Source organism: Taudactylus pleione, unplaced genomic scaffold (genome assembly GCF_031769625.1).
Source record: "Taudactylus pleione unplaced genomic scaffold, aTauple2 ptg001031l, whole genome shotgun sequence".
Lineage (NCBI taxonomy): Eukaryota > Metazoa > Chordata > Amphibia > Anura > Myobatrachidae > Taudactylus > Taudactylus pleione.
In genome coordinates, this window is record NW_028285432.1 from 1,205,291 (window position 1) to 1,218,654 (window position 13,364).

A 13,364-nucleotide genomic window follows, 5' to 3' on the forward strand; every position below is an offset into this window, starting at 1 on the left:
GACTGGAATACTGCAGAATACATTGAGCTCTGAATAGATCTCCCGATAGCTACAGTAGCTCTGTCTTTTCATGGTGTAAGCCATAGTAGCCTTTCCTCTCTAGTAATGGCCGTATACCTTGCATTCCTGAGCTTGGTGCATTTAACAGTTTAGCAGACCCCATGCTTACATTTTACTGGTGTTCACCTAAAATGTCTGTTTTTGGAGGATTTCCCACAGAATTGCTTTCATAAATATGCCCTTTAGTGCACACTAACCAATTGCATGAGGCTCTATCAAAAAGTTTGGTCAATGATTGTGGCCATCACAGTTGTTCTCATAAACATGAAGTTACATTTTTCATTTGTATTCTCCTCATCCTTCATTGAAGCTCATGGACACAGTGGGGTATATTTACTAAAGTGCGGGTTTTTAGAAGTGGAAATGCTGCCCAATTACATTCTAGCTATTATCTTCTAGAAGGTGTTAACTAGAATCTGACATATCGTCCACATCGGCCAGTGTGTACCGGCTATGTCATTGACAATGCGCACTCCCGCATGCATGTTTGACAGGTGATACTGTCGCTCTGTCACCATCGTTAGCGAGATCGTGCTGGGTACACATCATTTAGTGTGTAACCAGACTAAGATTTAGAGCACTCACATCCAATCAGTGGCCTGTTGCCATGATAATGGCTGCTTATTGGCTGGTGTGGCTACAAGTGCAGGAACACATTTGGGTCCTGTTACATTCGGGAGCAGTACAGTGCAGTATGTACATATATCACAGCTATGTCCGGCTGGTATGGGTTGCGTTTTTATATTTTCTTACCCATTGATACCTACTGGAGAAGAGGACAAATCTCTGCCTGGGTTGTCTATTGGACAAGGGGACCAACCGGCGCCAGGTAAGTACAGTATGCAAATGCACCAGATACCTACAAAAGTGTTCAAGAATTGCAGAGCGTCAGTGTAGAAAGTCACGCTCTAATGCTGACTTCCTCCATTTCAAATTTATTCTCTCTTCCTACAGTGCTGCCCTGTCTCTCTCCAAACAAACATATTTCAAGAACCTCATCTCCTCCCAGTCCTCAAATGCCCGGCGTCTCTTTGCCACTTTCAACTCCCTCCTCTGCCCTTCCCCTCCTCGCCTTCCCTCCTCGCTCTCTGCCCTCGACTTTGCCACCTACTTTACATCTAAAATTGACTACATACATGAGGACATCATATCCCATCAGACCCTCAGCACTCCTCCCCCTCCTTGCCCTTACCACCCCTCCCCTTCTGTCTCACCAACTCTGACATCCTTCTCCCCTGCCTCATGCTCTTGTCTCCCCCATTCTTAAAAAATCTACCCTTGATCCTAACATACTTTCCAACTATCCACCCATCTCTCTTCTCCCTATTGCTTCCAAACTCCTTGAGCGTATTGTCTACAACCGCCTTACCACCTTTCTTTCCTCCCACTCCCTCCTTGACTCATTTCAATCTGGCTTCCGATCTCTCCACTCCACTGAAACTGCCCTCACGAAAGTCAGCAACGACCTCCTTGCTGCCAAATCCAAGGGCCACTACTCTCTGCTCATTCTCCTTGACCTCTCTGCTGCATTTGACACTGTAGACCACTCTCTCCTCCTGCAAATCCTTTATTCTCTCGGTTTACGTGGCACTGCCTTCTCCTAGCTTTCCTCCTACCTCTCTGATCGTTCATTCGCTGTGTCCTCTCATGACTCCTCTTTCCCCCCACTTCCACTAACAGTAGGAGTTCCTCAAGGTTCTGTTCTTGGACCTCTCCTTTTCTCCCTATATACATCCTCTTTAGGTGAACTCATTAACTCCTTTGACCTCCAATGTCATCTCTATGCTGATGATACTCAAATTTACCTTTCCACCCCTGAGCTCTTCCCCTCGCTCCTTACCCGTATCGCCAATTGTCTCTCTGCTGTCTCTTCGTGGATGTCCCAGCGCTTTCTTAGACTTAACATGTCTAAGACTGAGCTGATCATCTTCCCATCCTCTTCCACTACATCACTTCCCACAATTTCATTATCTATTGATGGCACAACTATCTCCTCTAGCCCCAAAGTGCGCTGTCTTGGAGTTATCCTAGACTCCTCCCTCTCCTTTAAACCGCACATTCAGCACCTCTCGCAGTCCTGCCATTTTCACCTAAAAAATATCTCCAGGATTAGACCCTTCCTCACCCAGGATGCCACTAAAACCCTCATCCACTCACTGGTCATATCCAGATTGGACTACTGTAACCTTCTCCTAGCTGGCCTCCCAGTCTCTCACCTCTCTCCAGTACAATCGGTTCTCAATGCTGCTGCTTGGCTCATCTTCCTCTCCAGATGTTCTACATCTGCTTCCCATCTCCTTCAAGCCCTACACTGGCTCCCCTTCCCCTTCAGATGCCAATTCAAGGTTCTTACATTCACCTACAAAGCCCTCACCAAATCCTCTCCCGCATACATTTCTGACCTTCTCTCCCTTCACACTCCCGCCCGTCCACTTTACTCAACTAATGCATGCTGCCTCTCTTGCCAACTGATTACTTCCTCCCACTCCCGCATCCGAGATTTTGCCCGTGCTGCTCCCTACCTTGTGAATGCTCTCCCTCTCCCTATCAGACTCTCCACCTCTCTACAAATCTTCAAACGGGCTCTCAAGACCCACTACTTCATCAAGGCCTTTCAGCACTCATCCTAACCCACCTCTGCTCTTTCCTTCCTATCTTCCACTTCTGTGTCACGCCTGTCTGTCTGCCCCTCTCCTTAGAATGTAAGCTCTCACGAGCAGGGACCTTCTCCCTCATGTGCTTCTCTTTACATCTTCTTCTACTCTCTACTCCCCATTAGGGCACCTAACATGGGACTGCCAACTCCCGGCAGTTTATTGTGAGTGCTTTAATCACTATTTCAGCAATGTATATAAGTTGTGTCCTTGTCCTGCACTGTAATGTACTGTAAGTTACTTGTTTCTTGTTCACCTATTAGTTCTATGTACTATGTAAGGCGCTGCGGAACACTTGTGGCGCCATATAAATAAAGTATAATAATAATAATAATAATAATAATAAATATGTAGTGTGAGTGGGGTCGCGTGTAAGTGTGGGTAAGTGAAAGTGTAATAAAATAATAAAACATTGTGTGTGTGTACTGTCATTATTTTAATAATTCCTTTGCAGGGGGGCTATAGGTACCAGAGGGCCCCTAATGCCCAGGCTTGCTAGCACTTGTGGTTCTTCAATTCCAGCAAGCGGGGCAGGCTTGCTGGAACCAGTAGTTCTACTGTAAAGGACAATATTAGTTTCAATCTAATTTTTATACACATCAGCCCTGGGTTGCAGCGCATAGCCCTGACTTCAGCCCCTTTATTGGGTGGTCCCCACTTCCTGAGGAATCACCAATCTGGGCTGACTAGTTGGGGGCTAGTTAAGGCTTTGGGAAAGCACCTTGTCAAGAGTGTCCCATGGCTGTGGTATTACCCCTCCCCCTCCCCCGCTAGTTGAGCCTGGTGTTGGTTCATGTAAATATGGGGGACCCCTACTTTTTCCCCCTATTTACTGAACCAGAACCGGCTCAGAGCCCGGTGCTGATTCTTAAAATAGGGGGACCCCTACATAATATTTTCCCAGTATTTTTAGAATCAGGGCCGGCTTACAGAGACTGGTGCTGATTATGCTTTTTAAGTGTGGGACCCCAAGTCATTTAAAAAAATTGAACACTTTAAAGCCTGATTTACATTGCGAAGCATGCACGGATCACACTGATCTGTACATGCTTTACACCCGTGTTTGCAATCACAATACTTGGTAAATGCCCTTGTTGTATTCTTGTCTATGAAAAGTACTTGCAAGTTTGGCCAATGGTGCATTTGTTTCTATTTGTGTTTTTTTGCATAGAGAATCATGATTTTACACTCATGTTTGCCTTTAGTAAATCTCTGTGTTTGAAAATCAGGGGAAAGGAATGCAATCTCGGCCAGACTCGACGATTCTTAGTAAATTTATCCCATAGTTTTAAATACTAGACTACTAATGTGAAATTTGAGCAGCAAATTAAAATATCTACATAGAAATAAAGCTTTACATTTTGAAGCAAACATTGACCAATCAAAACAAGTCACTCATTATACAAACTGCAAAACTTTGCACCACTTTTTTATTTATGCAAGTGCAACTTATGGTCTGGCAATGGCATTTCTAGGTACAAGCTCACTTCCTGTTTTTAGGAAACACTCCCAAAAAGGAGAATGTGCCTATTTAGGTATTATAAACACGTCACTATAAAATCCAACCTACTTACATTTTAGGACAAGCCCTTTCATTAATTTCCAACTTGGTAGGATCAATATATAAATGTTAAATGAGTCATAAAAATTAGGAAACAGCAAGCCTATCTTTGTTACATGTGTCACGTTTGGATTTTTTAAAGGTTTATATTATCCTAATTACAGTGCACCTAAAAATTTCCCACAAAAATGCAATTGCAATTATTAAAATGAAAAAGATGGGGTTGAGCTCTTCTGACACATGGAATATTAAACATCTTTTATGGGCAATTAAAAGCTGTCCACAGTCCACCCACCTACAAAACAGGGTATTTTGACATAAATGTACCTTCCCCACCCATACTAGCTCACATATAGGGCTCTATTTATTAACATTATTTTTACTAAAATAAAGTGTAAAAGGGTGTTTTCACACCCTTTTCACATTATTTTAGTATCACCTAAAGTTACTGCAGAGCAATTGGAGTAGAATTCATGAAATTGTACTCCAAGCCCTAATTATCACTTATTTTTAGTAAGCAGATCGCATTTCCCATAATTGTAATGGGATATGTGATCTGGTCAAAGTTACTAAATAAAATGTGAAAAAACACTGGGGAAAGCTCTGTGATTATAACGCCCCCTGGAGGTGGCGTTATCCAGGGTCTCCCCCGGTTACCGGACTCCTCCTACGCTCTAACGGGCAGAGCAGAGCCCGGAGCCGGCCCCAGTGATCAGCTGTGTGGTCTAAACAGACCACACACTGATCTCTGCTAAAAAAAAAAACTTACCTGAGTCCAGGGACCGTTGATTGGGGCTCCGGGTGATGTCCTCCCTCCGGTTAGCTGGTCTCCCAGCCTGCACTGGGGCCCGGTCGTCACCTGACTAAGTCCCAGTGCAGTATGGGATGTCAGCTGACTAGAGCCACGGAGGACATCACCGGAGCACCGATGACTGCAGGTAAGTGTAATTAAGGGAGGGGGGGTCACGGGTGGTCCGCGATCGCGGAGGGCGGGGCTTAACGAAGGTCGGTCGACGCATGCGACGGCACTTGTCATAGTATTTTTTGCAAAAACACCGTGATAAGTGTGCGGAGGGGAATCGCAGGGACAGAGCTTTATCGCAAGCTCTGTCCCTGCAAGGGATTTGCAGTAAATCCCTGTGATATTGCCTATATTTGCAATGCGAATTCAGTTGGTAATATCACACTACAATCTGCATTACAAATGCGGATTGTAGTAAATAGAGCCCAGAAACTTAAATAACCCTGTATCATAAATATACACCTGTCTAAGGATTACCCCCATGCAACCAACTCTCCAGCTCATGGGAAAACATTGGCACCCCACAGATATCACTGCATAGTCTGCAAATATATGCAGTTACCAACAAAAACAAGCACATATGCACATAAATAGATGCATGAAGTCACAAAACATATATTAGTTATATTGTATCTCGTCCTGCCATTTACTAGTGGCTTATTTGGCTCATATTTACATGAAATCATTCTTTAAGTTATATACACATTATTTTAATACTGTGAGGAAAATGTATCAATTCTCCTAAAGAGTGCCCATGCCAACCAATCACCGTATACCTACCATTTTATAGAATGTACTTGATAAATGCTAGCTAGGAGCTGATTGGTTGCTATGGGCAATGAGACGTCCACTTGTTAACTCTTTGGAAGGTTTAATACATATCTCACTATCATTTAAATGCCAAATTTGATGATTATGTATAAAGCTGGAAAGTTTACAGTACATTGTTCAGTGTTACCTTGATATTACATAGCAGCTTTTAAAAATAAAATAGATAATTACTTCCACATTAAATTATAGATAGCCTAAACCACATTGCACATCTTTATGACAGTGACCAGACTAAAATTCCAGTCACTCAAGCTACTGTTGCCCTGCCACACTGTAAGCATTCATAAATACACAGATTATATATCTACTGCAAGACATACAGTACACTGCTGGCTGAGAACGATGTAGAATACAGAGGTACCTCCCTCTTAGATTGCAACCTATGGTAAAAGGGTGAAATAGAGCATAATCAACATATTTAGTTAAATTTAAACACTTCACCTTGCGTCACCACCTTGCCAAAGACAGGCAATGTATCGAGTGTTGAGCAGTTCCACCGTCGATTCCTAAACTGATACTGGCATTCTTCAATAGCCAACTGTGCCCCTCGTCTTACAGAATCCATGACTTCCAGATTCCTCTTGCACATTTGCACCTGGCGTTGGATTAATCCCTTTAGCTTCTCACAAGTTTCTTCCTCTGAAATACTTCCTACCGAGGACAGTTTTGCAAGGTACCTACAACAAAACATAACATAAATGTACTGTTTGCAGAACAATAGACACACTTTTTAAGACACCAATGTGGTTTCAATGTTGTAAAATCTATTACCAATATTATGTACTAAGATATAAGAATATTGGAACCTATAGAGGAGGTCAAGCACTTTGGGCTCTATTTATTAACATTATTTTGAGTAAAATAAAGTGAAAAAGGGTGTTTTCACACCCTTTTCACATTATTTTAGTATCACCTATAGTTATTACAGGAGTAGAATTCGTAAAATTCTACACCAACCCCTAAGTATCACTTATTTTTAGTAATCAGGTCGCATTTCCCATAGTTGTAATGGGAAATGTGATCCGACCAAGGTTACTAAAAATAAATGTGAAAAAAATATTGGGGAAAGCCCTGTGATGATAACGCCACCTGGAGGTGGCGTTATCTAGGGTCTCCCCCGGTTGCCAGACTCCTGCCCTGCTCTAACAAGGAGAGCAGAGCCCGGGTCGGTCCCAGTAATCAGCTGTGTGGTCTAAACAGACCGCAAGCTGATTACTGTAAAAAAAAGAAAAAAAAATTGGTAAAAAAAAAAATTTACTTACCTGACTCCAGGGACCGGTGATCGTGCCTCCGGTGATGACTCCCCTCTGGTCAGCTGGTCTCCCATAGTGCACTGCTGCCCGGTAATCAGGTGATCGGGTCCCAGTGCAGTATAGGAGATCACCTGACCGGAGGCCCGGATCATGCAGGTAAGTGTAATTAAGGGAGGATGGGGTCGCGGGGGTCCGCGATCGCGGGGGGGGGCAGGGATTAGTGCCGGGGGGCGGGGCTTAGTGCCGGGGGGTAGCAGCGGTGGCCGGTCGGCGCATGCGCGAGCACTTTGTCACGGAATATTTAGCAAAAATACCGTGATAAGGCTCCGAAGGAGATTCGCAGGGACAGAGCTTTATCGCAAGCTCTGTCCCTGCAAGGGATTTGTAGTAAATCCCTGTGATATTACCTGAATTCGCAATGCAAATTCAGTCATTAATAACACACTACAATCTGCATTCAATATGCGGATTGTAGTAAATAGAGCCCTTTGGGCTCTATTTATTAACATAATTTTTAGTAAAATAAAGTGAAAAAGGGTGTTTTCACACCCTTTTCACATTATTTTAGTTTCACCTACAGTTACTATAGGGAAATTGGAGTAGAATTCGTAAAATTCTACTCCAACCCCTAAGTATCACTTATTTTTAGTAATCAGATCACATTTCCCATAATTGTAATGGGAAATGTGATCCTACCAAAGTTACTAAAAATAAATTGTATAAAAATGCCGGGGAAAGCCCTGTGATAATAACGCCACCTGGAGGTGGCGTTATCCAGGGTCTCCCCCAGTTACCGGGCTCCTACTCTGCTCTAAAAGGCAGAGCAGAGCCCGGAGCCGGTCCCAGTGATCAGCTGTGTGGTCTAAACAGACTGCAAGCTGATACAATGCAAAATAAAATAGTCCAAAAAAAAATTCACTTACCTGACTCCACTGCACTGTGGCACGGTCATCAGGTGATCGGGTCCCAGTGCAGTATGGGATATCAGCTGACCGGAGGCATTGAAGACATCGCCGGAGCATCAATGACTGCAGGTATGTGCTATTAAGGGAGGAGGGTCCGCGATTGCGGGGTGCGTGGCTTATTGTCGGGGGCGTGGCTTAGCGCTGGGAGGGGTAGCAGCGGTGGTCGGTCGGCGCATGCGCAGGGCACTAGCCACGGTATTTTTTTGCGAAAATATCATGACTAGGGCTATATTTACTACAATCCGCATTAGTAATGTAGACTGTAGTGTGATATTATCAACTGAATCCGCATTGCGAATTAAGGCAATATCACAGGGATTTACTACAAATCCCTTGCAGGGACAGAGCTTGTGAGAAAGCTTTGTCCCTGCGAATCCCCTCCGCACTCTAGTCACGATATTTTCTAAACAAAATACCGCAACAAAATACCGTGACTAGTGCCCCGCTCATGCGTCGACCAATCGTCGATGCTACCCCCCCACGACAATAAGCCCCGCCCCCGACACTAAGTCACGCCTCCCGCGAGCGCGGACCCTCTTGCGAGCCCCCCTCCCTTAATAGCACTTACCTGCAGTCATCGGTGCTCCGGTGATGTCTTCCATGCCTCCGGTCAGCTGATATCCCATACTGCACTGGGACCTGATCACCTGATGACCAGGCCGCAGTGCAGCATGGGAGACCAGTTAACCAGAGGGGAGTCATTACCGGAGCCCCGACCACCGGTCCCTGGAGTCAGGTAAGTGCTGCCTGTAAGTGCTGCCTGTCACTGGGACCGGCTCTGGGCTCTGCTCTGCCTTATAGAGCAGAACAGGAGTCCGGTAACTGGGGGAGACCCTGGATAACGCCACCTCCAGGTGGCGTTATTATCACAGGGCTTTCCCCGGTATTTTTTTACAATTTATTTTTAGTAACTTTGGTTGGATCACTTTTCCCATTAAATTGTGGGAAATGCGATCTGCTTAGTAAAAATAAGTGATACTTAGGGGTTGGAGTAGAATTTTACGAATTCTACTCCAATTGCCCTATAATAACTATAGGTGATACTAAAATAATGTGAAAAGGGTGTGAAAACACCCCTTTTCACTTTATTTTAGTCAAAATAATGTTAATAAATAGAGCCCTAGAGTGCGGAGGGGATTCGCAGGGACAGAGCTTTCTCGCAAGCTCTGTTCCTGCAAGGGATTTGTAGTAAATCCCCGTGATGTTGCCTGAATTCTGCAATACACAGAAAAGCACAATGATGTGTTAGAGCCACTCCAGAGTGCACTGAGTGAAGTGTAAGCTCTGGACCTGATTCGTACCCGCTCGCTAGCAAGCGACCGCTCGTTGCAGATGATGTTCGCTAATGTGCGCATGCGTGTAGTTCGCAGTGCGCGTTTGCAAACTAGTACGAGCGATCGGATTTTGCTTGCTCGCCCTGCAAAGACAGCCCAGTGGAATGAGTGACAGGAGAGGCCGTTTGTGGGTGGTAACAGGGGCAGGGCAGTAGTAACGGGGGAGTGGAGTTGCGGACGCAGGCGTGCCAGAAGGTTTTCACGCCGTTTCTGGGGCGTGCATAATTAAAAGGCAGCATCATAGTACACGTCACCTGGTTGAATAATACACTGAAGTGTTCGCGGTAGGGTTACAGTCAACCGCAAGCGCTGCGGTCAGATCCGATTGACACCGATGTACCGATGGTTGTATATACTTCCTGGAGATGACGTACGCTAGTGGGCGGCTAAAGACAGGCTGGTGGGTATCTATAAACACAAAGTGATCGCTCGCCAAGATATAGTGGGCGTGCTTATGCCTTGCCAAGCGAGTGGCTGCCTTGACGTCACTTTGCAAAATTTACATACGCTGGGAGCGAATGGCCGAATCTAGTGAGCGGGTCTGAATCAGGTCCTCTGTCTGAAGTAACTAAAATGGATTTAGATAGAAACTCAAGTTATTGTTTGATCCAATGCAGTGAATAAATAAGTGTGAAATATGATGTTATGTTTGTCACTTCCTGCTATGGATGAGACAAACTTCTCAAATGTCTTAATATTGGCAGGACAATTCCGAATCATGGATTTCGAAAAGACTGGAGTTTGCCATGCAAAAGGGTACGGTTTTGGGCTATAAGTGGGGTTTGGGTGGCTGAGGGCAAGTATGGAGGGTCAGAGTACTTTTGAGAGGATCGGGCGGAGCTTATTTTGTCTCAGTTTCACAAATCTAAACGTTGGAAGGTATGGTGAGGTATGTGCAGGGGCCCAGAGAAGGGGGACAGCAGGCACAAAGTACCAACACCTGGTCCTATGTAGGGGCTTGGGAGTGTAGGGTAGGCATAACCCTGCCCCCCACAATGCCACTACCACTTCTCCATGGTACACACAATGTGTAGCCATGTTCCCTCCAGCGGCCATGCCCTGCCAGTACCATTTGCGTTTGATGTTTCAATGGCTCTTTGTGTGTTTTAAAACAGAAACCATAGTAAAACATTTTGTAATCTTTGATGACTAGCGAGGTCAAAGTAACAAAGACATGTTTTACAGACTGTTATACAGGGAGGGGAGATGCAGATGATCACAGTGGAGGTTGGGGCTGGGAGCAGGGTGCGGGAGGGTGGCCTACTTCTATTTGAGTCCATGATATAACTAAGAAATGATGTTTAAATGCAACATGTGTCAAACTTGGTACTGCCATTGGCAAATGGATGTATTTTCTCTATGATTGCTAAAATCATCTGTGGGAACCACCCTACTGTCACCTAGAATTTATAGAACCTGTTGATCTAATAAAATCCCTTTGTCACTTATTTTAATGAGGCCTGCACCTATGCTGTCCAATCAGCAGTGATAAACCAATTCTGTCCATACTCCACTACCTAGTAGCAACAGTGATCCCCAATCACACTTCCTCCTATTTTAAATTCAGGCATGAATCATCCACCATGAGATGGCAAACCCTGAACCAAATATAATATACAGTATTGCAGTATTTGTGTGTACGTGTTCCCTACCATAGGTGGAAGTAGTACATTTTTATGTTGATTTAATAAGAATGAACACAGTGAATGTACTAGGATCTCAGGAGCTCATTCAGACCCTCTCGCTAGGATGCGATCACTGGTAGCTGGCCGATATTTGCTTTCTGTACATGCATACGCATTGCAATGCGCGTGCGGAAACCACTGCGAGAGATCAGGAAGAGTACGCTCGCCCAGCATAGACAGCCCAGCTGAATGAGTGACAGAAGAGGCTGTTTGTGGGTGGTAACAGGGGCAGGCCACTGGAACCGGTGGAGTAGAGGTGCGAAAGCAAACGTGCCTGAGTGTTTCAACAATGTTACAGGGGCGTGCATAATTAACAGGCAGCATCATTGTACACGTCACCTGGTTGAAATACACACTGAAGTGATCGCAGTGCTTGCGGCGGGGTATGGTCAACCTTAAGCGCTGCGATTGCTTCCGATGGTGCTCGATGTACCAATGGTTTCAAGCACTTCCAGGAGATGACGTGCGCAAGTAGGCACCTTATGAATGGCTGGTGTGCATCTACATACACAAAGTGATCGCACGCCAAGACATAGTGGGTGTGCTAAATGCCTTGCCGTGCGATTGTCTGCCCTGCTGGGCGTGCGCTGGATTTGCATACGCATCGAGTGAGCATACGCGTCTAGTGAGAGGGTCTGAATGAGCTCCTCATACCACAAAATATTTGTCTCAGTGAATTGGAACAGATGACTAGGCCGTTTCTCAATGGGGGCGTGCCTGCATCACTGTGTTGACATGGCCATGCACTAGAGGCTAGGCTTCTCTTTACCCCACTGCTCGCCTCCAATCACAAATTTACTGCTAGACACCACAGTGGCTGTGTGCCCGACACCTGCTCACCACTGCTCTTCTATGCAGTCAGATAGGAGCGTTCAGCCAAAATTGGGATAGTTGGGAGGTATGGGATCTTTCAACACCAATGATGGGTAAACTGGTACTTTTTATCTCATGCCTTAGAGATTTCACTAGTTCCTAAACTTCCTTGTGAATTCTGTGTATCAACAAAATATAATTGCAATTTGTGAAATGACTAATGACGACTACTTGTTTATCAATGATCCAGCAATAATAAAAAGATTTGCAATACAGTGCAGAAGCGAATGTTGATTAAACCACAATGGATGTTTTTATTCTCTGATAACAGCCTGTGGGATACAAGATGTGCAGTGAACTTGCAGCCATGCTATATAGAGTGGTGATGACAGACTGTTTCGGTGTGTTCTCTTTTCTCTAGTAGATTTGCAGGATGTTTTGGCGATACATGAGAAAATTATTTACAATTATTTATTCTAGCTGATTAAACACAACTATGTGCTTGTTTCATTACAGAGAGTGAACAATGTGCAAAGTGTGAGAAATAAAAGTGAATGTAATTTAATGGGAATGAATCTGCAGGCACTTGGCCTCTAGAGCTTACAATCCAAATTTTCTTCTGTGTTGGAAACTCTTTCTCCTCTTGTGAATGTAGTGTTGGCTGTCTGACAACCCATCTGTCTCACGCTCTGTGATCAATCGTCTTCATACTGACATATCTCGCAGGAAGTTTGGCCAGTGATCCGCCCTCATGCTTTGTCCTGTGCCTCGCTGATACTGTAGAGATGTGCATTCCTTGTTCTGGATCTATCTTGTCAGAAATCCTGATTACTGCTGTATCCAAGTACTACTCGGAAAAGCCAGAGGTCTCTGGAGTCAGCCAAAATAAGCAGTAAATAGTTGTGTGTGCCAGCTCACAGCTGCCATACCATCCTCTCGGCTTCTGCTGATTTGTAATCACTTACAAACATCTTTTTAAAAAGCATACCTTCTGCAATCCTCATTTCCAACCTGTAGCTCTATTACACAGCAGGATGGTCTGCACATGCAACTTACTAAGTCATGCAGTGACATATTGTTATAAAGGGGTTTAGGATGATAGCCCGGGACTATGGCACTAAGAGAACTAGGACCTCAGATAATTACAAGCAATATTTTAAGCTTGGCATACTGACCTACTATCCCGAAATAACCAGGAGACTCACAAATTTGGGGTATTTTCCTCGCACTCCGGGAGAGTGGATCAGCTTATTGCACGCCGCCCACTTCTCCAATGAAATGCAAGCACATCACCCCAAGTCATACTTATCCATACTTGCCTACTTTTGGAAAAGCATTTCAGGGAGATTGTGAAAGCAACACCTATGAGTACGGCGGTAAAGTGGGCGTGTACTGCTATACCTGAG

General features: G+C 44.7%; 1 protein-coding gene across 1 annotated transcript in view; it reads right to left on the reverse strand.

Moving 5' to 3' along the window:
• WNT4 (Wnt family member 4) overlaps window positions 1-13,364 on the reverse strand; it is a 98,516-nt gene that overhangs the window by 54,717 nt on the left and 30,435 nt on the right. The window contains exon 2 of the mRNA XM_088461242.1: window positions 6,350-6,585. Within this exon, the coding sequence (XP_088317368.1) occupies window positions 6,350-6,585 (236 nt within the window). The remainder of the gene's footprint in view (window positions 1-6,349; window positions 6,586-13,364) is intronic.